Source organism: Curcuma longa, unplaced genomic scaffold (assembly GCF_044706935.1).
Source record: "Curcuma longa cultivar G26 ecotype Majalengka, Jawa Barat unplaced genomic scaffold, ITB_CL_G26_1.1 contig_21242, whole genome shotgun sequence".
NCBI classification, from domain to species: domain Eukaryota; kingdom Viridiplantae; phylum Streptophyta; class Magnoliopsida; order Zingiberales; family Zingiberaceae; genus Curcuma; species Curcuma longa.
The window spans coordinates 23,535-42,202 of record NW_027431594.1 but is presented as its reverse complement, the minus strand read 5'-3'; the positions used below and the strand labels follow the sequence as shown (position 1 = coordinate 42,202).

Here is an 18,668-nt window from a genome sequence, read left to right as displayed (position 1 = left end):
TTTGTCTTTTAACGAACTAATTACAACAATACTGACTTTATTTCTTGTTTTACTTTTTTATGTGCACCATAACTTAAAACTTGAGTTCTCGATCATCTGTCTTTTTCCATACTCATTTTGTCTCTATCTCCATTGCTTTGTTAATGAGCATTCCTATGTTATATGTTCTAAATTTAAGACAATTAGTATTCCTATAATGTCTATCCTTATCCAACCTACGTGCGATAGCTCTTGCATATTATTACATCCAATTTCATGGAGACGCGCTCCTTCTTGGAAACAACCTATCATTAGTTCAATAATTTGATGAATCCATATAAAACACTTGCTTATGTTTTGCACCGGCTATAAACCTGATATAACCACCCTCCTTTTCCTAGGCTTGGGATTGGCCATAGCAGAGTTATTACCATGGGCAGAGTTATGGTTTCAAATCTCGTATTGTGCTAGTTGAAATTTATTGTTCCGATAAATTACTTAAATTTGAAACTACATGACACACACGTCAATGAGTATCATGTCATACTAGCATTCAACACTACTTGACATGTTATAAAATGTGTCAAAATGAATTGAAATAATGTGATATGTTTTTAGGTTTTGTTTATACAATACAATATTAAAATTGTATCATTTTATATGAGAGTCACGCATATAGATGTGTTCTCTTTTTATTCTTCTTTTTCATCTCCTTCCCCATTCAATTCTCTATCAACACCATATGTCGAAACACTGATATGGAACCAAAATAGTATTATTCCATTTAAAATTTGAAACCCTGGGATGACTTGAGATTTTGAACCTTAGGTGGGGTTGAAATATCTTTATCATAATTATCATTTTTATTAATTTACAATTTTCTATTTCCTGTTCAAGGAGTTTGAACCATGAATACAGTATTTTCTTCTTTTCAGATCATTGGATCAGAAGCTTCTCGCCTAGGAATCAATGGACCATGGATAACAAAATCCTATCTGGAAATGATTCTTGAAAGCAAAGGTACATGCATGTGTTGGGCAGATTTTTACATTTGCAAATTTCTTTCTAGTTTCTGCCCTAACAATTACTGATTGTTAGGTGTTCCACGACTAAATTCGCCACCACCTGCATCTTCTAATCTTCTAGTTGGAAATCAAAATAGAGTCCTTTCTCTACCAAGACCAATTCGTTTGCCTTCTAGTGCCCTTCCCAAGATTGAGGATGTGACACAACCATGGACAAGATCCCCAACCAAATCAGACATGGAGCCTGTGCTACCAAGATGGCATTTCATATCAGGTTTTTCTTAAATTCAATTTTTCATCATCAACACATCTTCTTTAGATTTTAATTTATTTAAGTGGGTAATTTGTGAATTGCAACAATAGTACTGTATAATTATGGGCTTCTCTTAGGATGCGCAGATTCTTCTGCTTTCAGGGGTAACCTACGGCTTGCTCCAATGCATGATTCATATGATTTGGATAGGGGATTGCTTCTTTCAGTTCAAGCAATTCAGGTATTAATATGAAATAAGAATGTACCTCATACATACGAACTCACTCAGATCTCATTTCTCCTTCTGTTTGGCTCCTTTTCTCTTTCAGGCTTTATTGGAAAACAATGGATTCCCAGTTATTGTAGGAATCGGTAATATTTGCTCTTTCTTCTACTTGATTGCTTGGACTTTTAATTAAAGAATAATAATCTATTATGTGTTACTTTTTTATTTTGCTCATATTTAACAATAACGTATGTTATTTTGTTCAATTTGGATCTTGTAGCATTGCACCATATTTTCGCATTGCATCATATTTTCATTGGTACAAATAAAAAATTACATGGTTACATTGACTTTTATGAGATCCTATAAAGTTTGTATATTGGTGCTTGTTGGAAATTGATTTTCGTAATCAATAAAATTGAGTAAGATATATTAAATTGATAATGGATGTTTTGTTGGGAATGGACGATTTATATCACCAGTAGATTATCATAAAATAAATTTTTAAATGAATATGAAATTAATGTACAAAATTAAGCTACTTGAGTAATAGAGGGAAAAAGTCCATGAACAAATGCAAAACTCTAGTATTTGTGAGTGCGAGAGTGGCATAAATCCATAGAGACCCATGTAGGTCCATATAGCAGGCTATATGGTAGTCATATGAGTTACACACACGACAACCATAAGATATCATTAGATAATTTCTTGAGTTAAGAAACATTCATTCCATGAAACTTCTTGAATTAAGAAATGCCCTTTCTACATAACCTCTTCAAGAACTCACACTCCTATAAAAGGGATCCTCTTCTCCTATTCCAATTCACTCAAAATTAAGAATTATTCTCTCAAGACTCCTCTTGAGTTCTGTTATCTAATTTTCTAAAGAGTTACAAAGAGTTGAAACTTCATCGGGTCTCAGAATTATTACTTTTCTAAAGAGTTCAAAGAGTTGAAACTTCGTCGGGTCTCAGAATTATTACTGCTCTTATTTCAACATAGAGGGTGTTGCATCTTAGGAAAGGATTACCAATCTCCGTAAGCGTTTAAGTGGGGCAATATCTTCTTTTAGTAGAGAGTGTTCAACTCTTCTCTCAACCTTACAACTGCGCTTGATGATGTTGCCACATTGTCGATCTACATAGAGATGCTATCTAAAGGGTTAACCTTGATCGTTTAAAAATGCAGTCATGACCTAATTGGTCAGCTAATATCCCTCCATGTCAAGTTGCTGATAAATGGATGATCTCACCACCCAAAGGAAAACTACATTGACAATAATAATTTTAAGATGATATTATAGTCATGGTTGGCGACCGTGAATTTGTCCAACTATGAATAAATGAGGATAATTTGGTAATCGAAAAGAAAGCTGTTAAGTTCTAATTGGAAGTCAGGGTTGAAACAAACATCAACAAGAATGGTGGCATGGCACTAGATAGAAAAATGGTGTCACTTGATAATGGTAGATTAGGCAAGGTTTAGTTTGTCGATTCAAAAGACAGACCGGACAACCATACATAAGGTTCCCAAAATCAGGTGCACTAACAAAGGAAGATAGACTTACCCGCTGAATGTCCAATCTTATGCTCTTTCTAGTGTATTCAAAGCCAATATAATGGATATCCCAAAAGAGTGGTAGGATGACAATGGAGCCACTCAGCGCTTCTGTGTAAACAAAGAGATATTCTCTTTAGACACCTTGATCTTTGTACATAAGCTCTTTATGGGTTACTCATCAATGTCTAAGATTGTAAGCTTGCATGAATAGTGCTTAAGATAGGCTTGGAAAAAGAGTTAATGCTTGATGATGCCTTGCATGTTTCTGATTTTTAGAAGAACCAAATATTTAATATTTCAATTATTGCTAATCAAATGCATTGTTATGCTGATGTTTAAGACTAACAAGGCCGTACTTACAACATTCTTCTAGCCACATTAAGTTGGCAAAAGCATTTGTTGCAAAGGAGAAGTGTTCCTAGAAATATGGCCGAAGGTTACTCACAGCTATCACTGGAAATGTAATTTTTCCACCAGTTCAAATTCAAAGTAAACCTAAATCTCACCATATAAATATTTCTAATGAGTTTGTTATTCATCACACCCATAATTCTTCTTTAATTTTACCTGTTTAAGACTTAAACTACCTATAATGCTTTAAATGAGTCTTTAGATCTTGAATTATTTTATTTCTACGTATGTAAGGAATAAAAATTGAAGGGAATTGCCTTTATTGTATTTTAATCAAAACTGAACTAAGTGTACTTTAACCACCCAAGAATTTTAAACGTAGAGGTCTCAAATAAACTAAGAATCACAAACATGGTAATGGTTAGAACCTCAGGTGATTTAATTAATAGTGACCAGTCAACCTCTTCTTCATTTAGCAAAATAACAGTTAATGCATTTTGTCACTAAAGAATACACTATCAATTGGTCTTCCAAACTTCTGAGCTAATTGTGCGGGCTCAGATTCTCTTTAGACCGTTGTCAAACGGGCCAACCCATGGCGGGGCGGGCCAACTCACTAAAAACCCATCATATAACGGGGCAAAGTGGGCCGACCCACCAACTTGGCGGGTTGGAAAATCTCCAACCTAACCCAACTTAAAGCGGGTTGCGGGTTAGACGGACCAACCTACGGGCCTATAAAAAAAATATTAAAAATTTTAAGTTTGGATTACAATTTAAATTGACTAAGTTGAAATTTTTAAGCTTGAATTGTAATTTAGACGGATTAAACTCACTAATTCATTGAGTTTTTTACTTTAATTTTAAAATAAATAAATAAACTTTCTCAACCCGCGGGCCAACCAACGCGGATCGCGGGCCTAGGCTGGTCAATCCATCTGAACTCATCTTAAAATGAGTTGATAAAATTTCAACCCAACCCGCCTAAATTACTTGGCGGGGCGGGTCAACCCGGTGGGCCCAACCCAAATTGTCGGCTATAGGCTCAACTCCCAACTCAAACGGCCTGGACTTCAGAGTGAAAATTAAAGTAGCATATTTCTTTGCGATATATGATAAAAACCTACTTGATGCCGCTACACATTGATTTAACCTTCTATTTTATTTCCATGGGACTTTATTTTTTGGGTTTGCATGATTACTCCGATGACCCTTAATCCTACTTGGTTCCTAGAACTAAGCCTAAAGGTGTACTTTAAAGGATTTAGTGCCTTTACATATTCTACACTAGTTTTTCTTTTCATCACTATCTCATTATTTGTATTCATCTATGTTCCTTCCAATCAAGCTTTTAAACAACTTTTCTTTTCATTCAATGCCATTATTTGTATGCATCTATGTTCCTTCCAATCAAGCTTTTAAACAACTTTTCTTTTCCTTCAATGCCATTATTTGTATGCATCTATGTTCCTTTCAATCAAGCTGTTAAACAACTTATTCCCAACCTATGGCATGCTAATTTTTAAAATCAAAATCAATGATTCCGAAGCAAGAAGTACCTTTAGTGGTTTGAAGGATTTGTGAGGCTTGTTCTCCTTGGTGATTCCTAGTTACAAATAGTCCTTTAAGCAAGTTTTATTGATATCCTCCCACTTCTAGTTACATTACTTCACCATTACCACAGTGGCCTGATTTGTAGGGAAGTTTCTCCCTAACAAAATTTACTTTTATATTTCATCTTTTTGTCTATAACCTCCCTCCTCTTTTAAGAGAATTTCCATGTTTTCCAATTCATAGGTTGCATATTTCTTTTGTATAGGATTATTGATGCTACACTCGAATAATTCTAAGCATATCTTTCAAGATAAATTAAAAACATATATGTACTTTTTGCAAAGTTGGAGCAGGTTCTAAATGTAGTTTGTGTCAATTTCACTTGTCACACCTCGGGGTTGTAATTCCCACTTACCAAGGTTGTAATTCTCATTTATTAGGAGGTACCCCACTTGGTAACAATGTGATAAAAGAGAACCAAGAGTTGACTAATCATGTACTAATTCAAAATAATTAAGAAATTTAACAAATTTTATATATTTATATACTTTTTTTTCTACAAGTACAATGAAAACTATATAGATAAAATATCATATGAACAAAATAAAAATACATAGGTTTCATAGGTTTCATCTATTTTATTTATTTATTTATGTATAAGTAAATATATATGGAAGTTGAGTATCTACAAATCAACATGCTACACTTGAATTCATATTTACAAATACAAAATATAATATGAAAATAACTTAGAACTCAAGATAAATCTTAAATAATGATAATAACATGAAAAAATAAAATTTACTAAAATTTAAAGTCATTTGATCAAATCTTCATCTTGCTACTAGGGGTGGAAATTTGGGTTGGGGTATCTTAAACCCCACCTGGTCGGGTCGGGTGATTGTTTTAAAAAGTTGGGTTTGGGTATTACCTGAACCCGAATTTGGTATTGTCAGGTTGGGCTCGAGTAGGATTTTTCCTACCCAAAACTCGATTAGGTACCCACCTATTATTATATATGAATTAAACCTAATTTATTCACCAATGTGATTCTACTTGTCTTATTTCACAAGAAATAAATATTGTTCATCAATGACGTGGGTGATTTTCAAAGGTATATATGTACGTACATGTTTTTTCTTTTTTTTCTTTATCATCAAAGGAAAACACAAGTTCACACTTTTATTTAAAATCTATAAATTTTATGATTTTATCTCTTTCTACTTGTTTTGCCATCCAAAATTATTATTTTTTGTTTAATTTTTGTTAGGGATACAAGTTCTTCTCGTTTATTCCATTAATATTTTATTTTTTTAAAGAAATTTGTCGGGTACCCGATGTCAAGTACCCGATATTATTTGGTACCTAGTTTATGGGTACTTGACCATATCGGGTAGTGATCGGATATGTTTTTATTACCTGATATGTTGAGTACCTGATTATAACTATCCAAACTTGACAAAATCCGACTCGTAATATATTCCCAATCTATAAGACACTTGAAATTGTTTAAGCACCCTATGGAGAAACGTTAGGGGCATATGAAACCCTTGTCTAGCAACTCCTGAAGTTGAACCTTTAGTTCTTTTAGTTTTCTTATTGCCATTCGATATGAGGCTTTCGACATTTGAGTTTTGCTAGGAAATAACTTGATGATAAATTATATTTGTTGCCTCAGTTGTGGACCAAGTAGTTGAAAGGTTTAAACTTGAAACAAGTAAAAAAAAAGTTTTTTTCGATAAAAAGGTGTATCCTAGGAAATCAATTCTTCTGTACCAGAAACAATGATATCTCCAATTATAGCCCTTCTAGGATGTAAAATATATCTCTTCTCACCATCTCCATAGTGTATGAGACAAATGTATGCATTTCGATTAGGGTCGTATTCTATGGTTACGATTCTACCAGATGTCTTTTTTATTCCGTCGAAAATCGATTTTACGGTATAGATGCTTATGACCTCCCCCTCTATGCCATGCGGTAATGTTTACACATTTGGATATTCTTAGACTATGTGGGCCTTGTAAAGTTGTATTGAGTTATCTATATTAGAACTCACCAAGGATAAGAGTTGTCCCTTGCATCCTTATGCTATCACCTGTCAAAGCTATAGTGCCAAGATAATAGTACCCCATGGTCGCTAATCCCAACAAACTCCCATGGTGGTTGATTTGAGGGTTCGAAAGTCACTACCTTGATTTGACAATTAATAGTAGTAGCATAATGCTCTAACATAATTGTCAAAGTTTAATGAACATTTCTTAATCTCTTGTTTGACATCAACACTACACCTGATGGTGTCAACATTGCTAATCCACAAGATTAGGAGTTCAGAAACCTCCCAATCGTATATACGAACTCACGATAAATAAAGGAATATGAATTACCAATAACTATCAATATATCAACAACAAAAATATTATAAATTGAAATGGTACCATGAATAACTGAGTCTTGCACTTCTTGTGCCTCTTCAAGAGTCATGGCATACACATGTTTCAACTCTGGACCTTATTGTTGACCCCTCTAGGTTGAATTGCAACTAACCTTGGACTTGCTGAGGTTAGTATGACTATGTCGAGGATAGATAGTTAGAGGCAGTAGATAATGTTATTATGGTGGAGGTAGTTGATACTACTAGTGTGAAGGTAGCAACTACTACTAGGGGGGATAGAGGTGGTAGATACTGCTAGAGTAGAGGTCTCGAATGATACTGATGCATCCTTGGGTCTATAAATGGTAAAAATGCGACTGGTGGTGGATTCTGTTGCTAGGACAGTTAAGATCTCTATGGACCCCTCTATTGCTGAGATTGTGGGGTTCGTGTTGTAGGTCCACTCTACTAGGATTGAGATCCTATTACTTGATGTTGTATCCTCCAGGTGTAGTACTGCTCTTATGTCTTGGCAGCTTGTAATAATATATTCTGATCTAGTGGACACTTGACACTTTGTATTTTTGTGCACTATATTTAAAACACTTTAAGATGCTCATTGACGCTATAGTGTTAGATGTCTCGCTTTGCTGAAGTAAAGGTGGTGGGAAGATCCCTGTAATATTTTGTCCACCTTTTGTGGTCATGATGACTCATCTTATTACTTGAAGCCAATGTCTAACTTTGGGCTCCCGGACTAGTGGATCAACGATCTTAACTCTGTTGTCTAGATTGTGATGTTTGCCTACTAGCCTCCCTCTCTTAGGAGATATGCTATTGAGTACAACAACAACAACAATAACTAAGTCTTATTTCACTAGGTGAGGTTGGTTATATAAATTCTTTTATGCTATTGCGTCTATTCCCTACTATATCATCATCTATATATAAATAAATTTTATGTTGTTTTATCATTGCTAATCAAGTCTTCTTTGATCTTCTTCTTTCTCATTTAATGTATGTATTTGTCATAGTTTCACATTACCTAATTGGAACATTTATTGGTCGTCTAAATATATAGTTGTACTATCATAAATGTGTCTTTGGAGTTTTCCTGTAATAGGTGTAATCTTTACTTTGTTTCTAATGTTTTCATTTTTATCCTATTCATACTCGTATGCTTGCACATTCACCTTAACATCCTATTTCTACGACTCTTATCTTATGCTCGTGTGCTTGAATTATTATTCAACATTCAACTCTATATAATATATTAGGTCTAACCGCTATTTTGTAGAATTTTGTTTTAGGTTTTAAAAGTATTTTACGGTCACAAAGAACACTTGACGTTCTCCTCTATTTCAACTATTTTGTTTGTATTGCATGTAAGATATCTCTCTTAACCCTTCTATTCTCTAGCAAAAATGGTTTTAAACACTTAAAACTCTTAGTTACATAATTACTTTATTACGTCTAATATTATTAAATATAAATTTTATATATTCTGTCTTTACTCTAATAAGTTTAAAATCTTTAACTGTTTCAGTGTTTCCAATTATGATTCGAGTTTAATATTTATTCCTTTACATTTCATTTACTAAAATAATATCATATGTAAATAACATCCATCATGGTAACGTGCCTTGGATGTGTCTAGTGAGTTCCTTCATAATTAGTGTAAAAAGATAGGGACTTAGAATTACTCCTCAATGTATCCCTATCTTTATAAGAAATACTTTGATTAATTCTCAAGTAGTCTTCACTCTTATATCCTCATATATATTCTTAATTATTTCAATATGCAATACACTTTCATCTTTCTTTTTTAGAATTCTCTATATAATTTTCGTCAGAACTCTGTTAAAAGCTTTTTCTAGGTCAACAAATATCACATGTAAATTTTACATCTGTTTCTCGTACTTTTCGATTAGTTGCCTTAGAAGATGTATAATTTCTATTGTTGACCTTCTAGATATGAATACAAATTGATTTTTGATCTTCACAGTCTTTTTAGTTTTTTTCTTATTACTCTTTTACAACGTTTTATGGTTTGACGCATTAGCTTAGTACCCTTATAATTTACACAATTTTGTATTTCTTTTTCGTTTTTATAGAAGTGGACTAAAGTACTTACCCTTCACTGATAAGATATATATATATATATTTTTCAAGATCAGGTTAAATAACTACGTAAGTCATTCAATACCTTGCTTTCCTAGGCATTTCCATATTTTTATCGGAATATCATTTGGTTCAACTAATTTTATATTTTGCATTCCATTTAAAATTTCTACTTTTGAAGTTTGAATTCTACGATAGAAATTTAAATTTGTATACTCCTGTTACCTATTTTAATTATCAAAGTTAATTTGGTCACCTAAATTTTTATTAAAAAGTTGATGAAAATACCTCTTCCATCCTTCCTTTATTTTCTCATCATTCACTATCTCCTTTTATATCCAATTGTCGATATAATGTGTTCAAAAGTTTCATTTTTGGTATCCTTTTGCATGTAAATTCTTATATTAAAAAATCACAAAATAAATAAAAAATGAAAAGCTATAAATAAGAAGCCCGTAGACATAAATTGTAAATTTGCCTTTGATATAAATTAAAACTGTTACACCCTAAGGTGTAATTCCCAAGGTGATAAAAAGGAACCAATAGCTAATCAATCATGTACTAACTCAAAATAATCAAGAATTCAACGAACTTTATATATTTATATGCATATTTCTTTTTCAATATGTATTATGAAAATTGTACACATAAAAACATAAAAGAATAAAACAAAAATATAACAAAATAAAAATCAAATTAGGAACAACCAGGACTTAGCAGGTTAAAATTTCTAAACAACTCTATGAAGTAGCATAGAAGAAACCAACTATGATATTAAAAGGTTGCTTTTGCCTGCAAAACTAGAGGTTAAGAAAAGGAAAGACAGTAAGCATAAATTTGCTAAGTGGGCAAACAAGAAAGATGTGCATAATTTAATTTTGTCTATGAGGTCTTAAAGTAAGTCACCAAATTATATTACAACATTAGATTCTCCTTTAAATTCTTTAGTTAATACATATATGGTTTATATAGATATATGTATAATTAGCTACTGTTTTCATTTTGATTGGTTTTTTAATATTTAGAGTTACTACTATCATTCTAAATTATTATTATCTTTTATCATCAATTAAGGTAATTTTCAATTATCATTATTTAATGAGCATGTATAAATGTTACCATTGATATACAGCTAATAAATCAATTATAAGTAAATCCACTAAGAAATGAATTATGGGAGTTAGTGTCACATATAAGCTTGTAGACATCATCAATGGTATACAACAATATAACACTCTAAATTATTATTATCTTTTATTATCAATTAAGGTAATTTTCAATTATCATTATTTAATGAGTATGTATAAATGTTACTAATGATATAAGACTAATAAATCAATTATAAATCCACTACGAAATGAATCATTGTAGCTAGTGTTCTTAGAGTGTAATAACATTATCTAATGTAAAGGCTAGAAGACTTCATTAGCGGTATACAACAATATAGCACTCTCACGTAAATAAATACTAATCGTGGCAACCCCTTGCTACTACATTCTCTTGGACGTATAAGGCTAGACTTAGAATTTTCAATTTTTGTATTTTTTTTCTTCATTTAAATTTTAGTATTGTTTCACTTAAAGCACAAATATTCTTCTCTCAGTTCACACGTTATCGATTAGTCTAAACGACCAACTTTAATCAACTATTAGTATAAATGATGCTGATTTAAATCTATATCAGCTTAGGGACTGAATTACATCTAGTTCATCGAGTAGTATAAAGGTCTAAGCTATTGTTAGCACATCTAATAACAAGTATCAATGAGAAATTTAGAGCATCCATTTTAATTTTTAAAACAACCCATCCCTTAATGATTTTCGTATGTCAACCTACATATGAATATGAAAGAATATCAATTATTTATCCTTTAATAATTTAATTATTTAAAAAATCTATTTCACTATTTTAAAATGGCATTTTAATCATTTTTCAAAAATAGTTATACAAGTACATATAATTCATTTCATCTATTTATTCATACACAAGCAAATATATATAGAAGTTATACATTTACCTACCTTTATGTATAGCTAAAAACTCTAGGCATTAGCAAATAAACGTGCTCCACTTGAACTCATATCTAAAATACAATTTGTAAATAACTCAAAATTAAAAAATAACTATCCTAATCTCTACCTGTTCTCTCAATCAATAAAACACTACCTTTTCTCTCAATCAATGAAATAAGGTAGATGTTTCATTGACTTTGATTGCTTGAGCTAATTGAACCCTTATATAGGATCAAGGAGAGGGTAGAGGAGGGGGCTGTGCGCACCCAATCAAACTTCTCTACAACACAAGGTTAACACAACAAAACAACAACAATATATAAAAAATATGTTCAATTAAATTCAAAAAGAAAGAAGCTTCTCCTTCTTTGTAAGAACTAAAAGTGGAGAACCTTGTCTTACACTTGCTCTCTTACACAATGTAGAAATGAAGCGCAAGAGAACTTTACAAGAGTATAGTTATAAGGAAAAGAATTTGTGAGCCTTGAGCACTTGTGGAGATAGACTTTCAGCAATAAGATTTTCTTTCATTTGTCCCTGAGCTAACCTCAACTTCTTTCTCTCTCCTAAAAATTAACCTTTTCAAGTGAGCAACCATGTGTTGTCAATGATTTGATAGTTGCGAGTTACTTTTCCAGCATTAGTATTAAACCAGTTTGTTTCCATTAGGCTCATCAGTTGGCTGGAATGCCATCTATATCCGCTTTTAACTTGAGTTCGCACTTCCCCTCATTCCTCTAAGGTACCAATACTTCTTTATTGACTTGACCATGGTTCCAAAAAGGTTTTCAAACCTTTGGGACTTTCTCCTTGCCAAGAAGTTTGTTGCTTTTGTAACCTCCTCCTCATGCTAGCGTCTGCCCCTTGTCGACTCTTAGGAATTTCTTTGCCTAGTGTGTGGTCCTTGACCAACTAGGACTCCCTTCATTGCCTAACATCTGATTGACCTCATCCTACTAAGGTTTCCTTCGTGCCAAATGGTCATTTGGATTTTTCTTGCCAAAAACTTTATTGGACTTCTTTTATTGCACCTGTAACTTATATCAAATTTTTGCACCTCTACACTTGCCATTCATTTGAGACAACCAATATTGCCCCCGGGGCATAGGTGAGTTGGTTACGACGCAGCAGATTTGCACAAGGGTTTGAATCTACCCTGCCATGCACTCATTTACCTCCTCACAGATGGTCGTGGGGCCGACCGTGTGGGGCCGCTAAGGTGGCGGATCCACCTTTTTGCAGAAGAGACAACCAATATTTCCTAACTTAAAACATTATTTAAATATCAAAACCCCTGAGCACATCCTAGGGCATGATTGCACAAACACCTTAATTGGTCAATACTGCAGTGAACAACAGCACTTGCTGCGAGGAACAACAGAAACAACACACAACACTTGTTGTGATGCACAACAACAGTAATTACTGTATTCACTGCTGTTGGCTGGAAGAAAAGGAAGTGCTACTGCCGTTGGCTGAAGGAAGAGGAAGAGGTTGCTGCCATTGGCTGGGGTTGCTGTTGTTGGCTGGAGGAAGAGGAAGAAGTCTGCTGGTGGCTGCAAGAGGGCAGTGAAGATGATGCTATTGCAGGTTGGAAGAAGAGGAAAAAGGAGGAAGGGATATTTGCTGCTGGAAAAAGAGGAAAAGGAAGAGGGAGGAGCAGCTGCTGCACACTCTGCAGGTGCTGGTGTGGTGCTAGAAGAAGAGGAAGGGAAGAATAAGGAGAAAGGAGGAGAAAGAGATGGGAGGTTGGTGCTTGGACAAGGAAGGGAGAAGTGGTACTGCTCAGGTGGGGGAAAATGTGAGAGAGAAAAAGAGAGGAGAGAGAAAATATAACTCCTTAAAATTTCCATTTCATTTGAACCCAATCGAACCATTTTAACAACAACAATCAATTTTTATCTTATTAGGTCGGGTCGGTTATATGAATCCTTTTACACTATTAGGCTCTATCCCCTACTATATCATCATTATATTTAAATAAATTTTATTTTATTTTATTATTACTAACCAATCCTTTTTTTATCTTTCTCTTTCTCGTTTGGTGTGCACATTTGTCATGGTTTCACATCGCCTAATTGAAACATCTATTGGTCGTTTACATATATATTATACCATCTTAAACACATTTCCTTGAGTTTTCCCTTAATAGGTGCAATCTCAATTTTCTCTTTAATATTTTCATTTTTTATCTTGTCCATCCTTGTATGTTCGCACATCCATTTTAACATTTTCATCTCTATAACTTTTATCTTTTGCTCATGTGTTCGAGTCATAACTCAACATTCAGTTTCATATATAGCATGCCTAGCCGTAGTTTTGTAAAACTTTTCTTTAAGTATTAGAGGTACTTTACTATCATAAAGAACACCTGATGCTCTCCTCCATTTCAACCATTCCGTTTGTATTCTATATAAGACATCTCTTTCAATTCCTCCATCCTTTTGTAAAAATGATATTAAATACTTAAAACTCTCAATTACAGATAACTCATCATTTCCTATCTTAATAATTATTTTATTACGTCTAATATTACTAAATTTAAATTTCATATATTCCGTCTTTATTCTACTAAGCCTAAAACCTTTCACTTCTAGTGTTTCCCATCAATATTTGAATTTAACATTTACTCCTTCACGTGCCTCATCCACCAAAATAGTATCATCTGCAAATAATATGCATTGTGGTAACTATATCTTAGATATGTCTAGTGAGTTCGTCCATGATTAGTGTAAAAAGATAGGGACTTAGAGTTGATCCTTAATATAACCCTATCTTTATGGGGAATGCTTTGGTTAATCCACCTGAAGTCTTTAATCTTATCATTACATTCTCATACATATCTTTAATTAATTCAATATACATTATGCTAACATCTTTTTTTTAAAATTCTTTATATAATTTTCCTTGAGACTTTATTATAAACTTTTTCTAGGCGACCAATATCATATGTAAGTCTTGCTTTTGTTTCTGATACTTTTTAATTAATTGTCTGAGAAGGTGTATAACTTCTATTGTCGACATTTCAAACATAAATCTAAATTGATTTTCAGTCACTGTGGTCTCTTGTCTTAGTCTTTTTTTCTATTATTACTTCTCAAAATTTCATGGTATGACTCATTAGTTTAATACCACTATAGTTCATACAATTTTGTATATCTTTTATTTTTATATAAGGGAATTAGAGTACTTACCCTTCACTGATCAGATACTTTTTTTAGTTTTTAATATCAGATTGGATAATTTTGTAAGTCATTCAATACTGTCTCGTTAAGCATTTCCATATCTATATTGGAATATCATTTGGTTCAAGTGTTTTTTCATTTTGCATCCCATTTAAAGCATGTCATACTTTTGAAGTTGAATTCTACGATAAAAATTTAAATTTCTATATTCATTTGACTTATTTAAATTGCCTAAGTTAATTTAGTTATCTAAACTTTCATTAAAAAGTTGATGAAAATAATTCTTCCATTGTTCTTTTATTTCTTTATCAATTGCTGGTACTCTATTGCATTCATCTTTAATACATCTTATTTAAATAAGTTCTTATGTCTTCCTCTCTTTCACTTTAGCTATTCTATACATATCTCTTCTTCCTTATTTTGTATCCAATTTTTGATATAAATGTTTAAAAGTTTTATTCTTAACTTTCATCACTGTTTTCTTGGTCTCTTTCTTGACTACTATATATTTTTTTAAAAGTTTTTCTTGGTCTTAGAAGTATATAATACCTTATAGGCTCTTCGTTTTTCTTTCACTTTCTTACAAGTATATAATATCTTATAGGCTCTCGCTTTTGAGTTGCTTTAGCCCATTTAAAATTTGGCTTGACCATAAATTATTTAAATCAAACCTAAATGCACCTCTATTCGAACCTTCATAACCCTAAATACCATGCCTATCCGGTGGGTTCAATTTGAACTTGATTCATCTTCAACTAGACACCCCAATTTATTTTTTTTCTGGTTTGATTTATTTTTCTGGTTCAAAATTTTAGCAAAAAGCATTAAAGTCAATATTTTACCGTTTCAATTTTTATTATTATTTTTGTTATTGTTTTTTTCTTTATACAAATCATTATTTAACCTCACTCCCAACTATGACTTCCTTTCAGCTCCATCTCTAACCTCATGCTCTCTAGGTGCCTTGTGCTATTATTTGTGGACATGTTTTGAAAGGAACCAAATTATAAAAATACACATTTTTGTTTAAGCTATGTGAATTAAGTATTGGAGCTTTAAATTTATGAAATGTAAGACGTAGGCACTACTTTTCAATAGTCTAATTCCCTTTCAACTTGAGTTTGTCTTTAGTTTAGCATATTTTATATTTAGGGTAGTATTTATTTTGTACAATTTGCTTACATTCAACTTGTATTTAACATCGACGACTTTATTATTGGTTTCCACTATTAAAGTAGACATATGAATTGTCTTATCTTTGAATTTTTGACCTAAATTTAATCTCTATGACTTTGTAATAGGCTTCCACTATTAAAGTAGACAAATAAATTGTCTCGTCTTTGGATTTTTGGCCTAAATCCCTTAATGAACTGAACAAGGGTAAACCTGTGTTCTATCTTAATATCGCAATGCTTGTGTAAGTTTCCAAATTTAGACTGATAATATGATTGCTTTTAATGTATTTGTGATATATTTCATTAGTAAAATTTTTTGGGACATATTTTTCTTTAACTCTATGTCTCATTTCAACCCAATATTTGATAGATGGTTGTCCTATTCAGTTTAGATTGACCTAAACACTGCCAAAATGTTTTAGCAGCTTTACATCGTTCTATTTGACAAATTGTGCTTGTTTTTACAATGATCATATTGTACTAATTAAAGTAATATTTTTTCTTAATTATTCAATCAAGAAAGAAATAGAAGGGACACGCCTCACCTTTATCAATTATTACTTATAAATGACTAAATTACTCTCTAACCATAGAGTAGTGTAACTGTTGGCAAGGGTATCTATTATCTATATAGTTATGAAAGGTATTGTTTATTAAATTTATGTGGATTGTTTGATTTGATCATAATGAATCTATGTTCGTTCTTCATGTAAATGTACTTGGTTTCATTACACTGACTAATAAAATTCACATTTTTTATGTATTTAGTAGTGTTTTCTTTTGTTATTTCAATCTAAACATAGTGATAACCACTGATGCTTATAAAGTAATGATGTAAACAAGGAATTGAGATTTTTTGCAGGATCTCCTTTTAAATAGTAATCTTTTATTTTTTGCCATTTCCCATTTGGCACCAAATGCTGCTGTAGCAGATTGTTTAATTAAAATTATTTTGTCCAATCTTCTGGTCCATTTAATGCTCAATACCCAAATAAGATTCATTTTTTTTAAATTTTATTTTATAGGTGATCCTAGTGCATCTGGAAAAATTAGTTTAACTAAAAAATGGATACTTTTGTCAGCTATAATGATTATTTTATTTTATAGGTGGTCCTAGTGGATCTGGCAAAACTAGTATGGCTCAGAAAATGGCAAATATTGTTGGTTGTGAAGTTATCTCCTTGGAAAGCTATTACAAATCTGAACAAGCAAAGGATTTTAAGTATGATGAGTTCAGCTCCTTGGATTTATCTTTATTGTCAAAGGTATGCTAGTATATACTGTGTGATTTTACTTTTCTATTAATTTGGTCTTGAAGCATTAACAGAATCATTATTTACAGAACATCTTAGCCTGATGTTAGTGTGCTTTTTTTTACTGTAGCCTTTTTGAATTTTTGTGAATAAAGTTTTTAGCTGCAGTGTACTCTACCTTCTCTTAAATCCAGTGTCTTTTTTTATTTTCATTTTTTATTTTCCTTTCTGGTTCTAAACCATCTAGTACTTTAATATATATATATATATATATAGCTGGCCTTACATTACCTCTTAACCATTTAAGTTTCTTATCAAATTTCAAGCGTTCTTTAAAAGGAACTTTAATGCTATGCAGTAGTTTGATGTGTTATTGATCCTTGGTAACAAAAGTATGAATTTTGTTTGAAGAAATATAATTACAACTTCTACCTTGTGAACTTCATAACTATATATATGGTCATGTATCCACTCCTGTATTATGCAGTTGCCAGTTTTAATGACATAAGTTGTATACTTTTCCTTTATGCTATTGGATTTAATATACATTTGGATAAGAGATTATGGTAACCACATAATCTGTAGAAATTGTTTTGTGTTTTTGATCTTTAACTCACTGGGACCTAGTCAACATGTGAAGAATTCAATATACATATGTCGTTCTGATACATTATTCTATTTGTAAAGATGCTTAATAACATTGCAAAATGTTTTGAAGTTTCTTGCTAAGGTGACATATATTAGAAAACTAGATATACATTTTGCATTTTGTATCTTATTAGAGGTACAGGTAACCGTCTTTTGTCGTCGACTCAATATGTAATCATTCTTGTTTTACTTATGTGAGTACAATTAAAATATCTTTTTTAATTTTTTTATGTTTAAGATTTCATTGTATCTATATTTGCCCTTACAAATTGTATGTGCTACTGACATAAGTGAATGTTGCTACCATATGTTTTAGATATTCCTTTTTCTATTTTTTTTGGATAAATAAAATTATATAGCACGAACTAAGAGTACAATAATCAAACTTTAGGGGTGGCTCATTTCTGAGTGTCACATCAGAGTACTGGCCAATTAATAGCCAAATTTACCTTTGGGCTAAGCCAAGTTGGAGGATGAATTTAAGATCCAAGGAAAATAAGAAAGGAAATACAACTTGCAAAGATTTTGTCTCTATTACAATCATGACTCCAGCACTACTAACTAAAGATATCATCCTCATTACTTATTAATCAACCAAAATATTCACATACCCAAAGTAAAGAAAATAACCATCTTTCATTCATCCAAATAGCCTTCATAATTGGAATGTTTCTTCTCATAATATTTTTCAAATCCTTTTGCACTTCTTTTAGATAATTTGTTTACTGCATCATGTTTAATGGAAATATCTCTCATAATTGGAATGTTTCCTCTCATAATAGTTTCCAAAATTTTTGCACCACTTTTAGATAATTTGTTTACTGCCATCAGTTATGCCTCTTATGAACTGTTGTTTGACATCCAATCTCCTGTAAAACTGTTTCAATTACACATGTTATCTACCATTAATCATACCAATAGTGTCTTTTTTAAAAATCTTTTTGAGATCATT

General features: G+C 32.0%; 1 protein-coding gene across 2 annotated transcripts in view; it reads left to right on the top strand.

The window, feature by feature from the left end:
- The window catches only part of LOC141817616 (uncharacterized), a gene marked incomplete at its 3' end in the record, with an annotated part of 52,981 nt that overhangs the window by 12,452 nt on the left and 21,861 nt on the right, over window positions 1–18,668 (top strand). The window contains 5 exon segments of one of the 2 annotated variants that reach the window (XM_074705268.1): window positions 915–999; window positions 1,078–1,278; window positions 1,404–1,498; window positions 1,587–1,629; window positions 16,923–17,080. In XM_074705268.1, coding sequence (XP_074561369.1) covers window positions 915–999; window positions 1,078–1,278; window positions 1,404–1,498; window positions 1,587–1,629; window positions 16,923–17,080 — 582 coding nt within the window. 2 annotated transcript variants of the gene reach the window in all.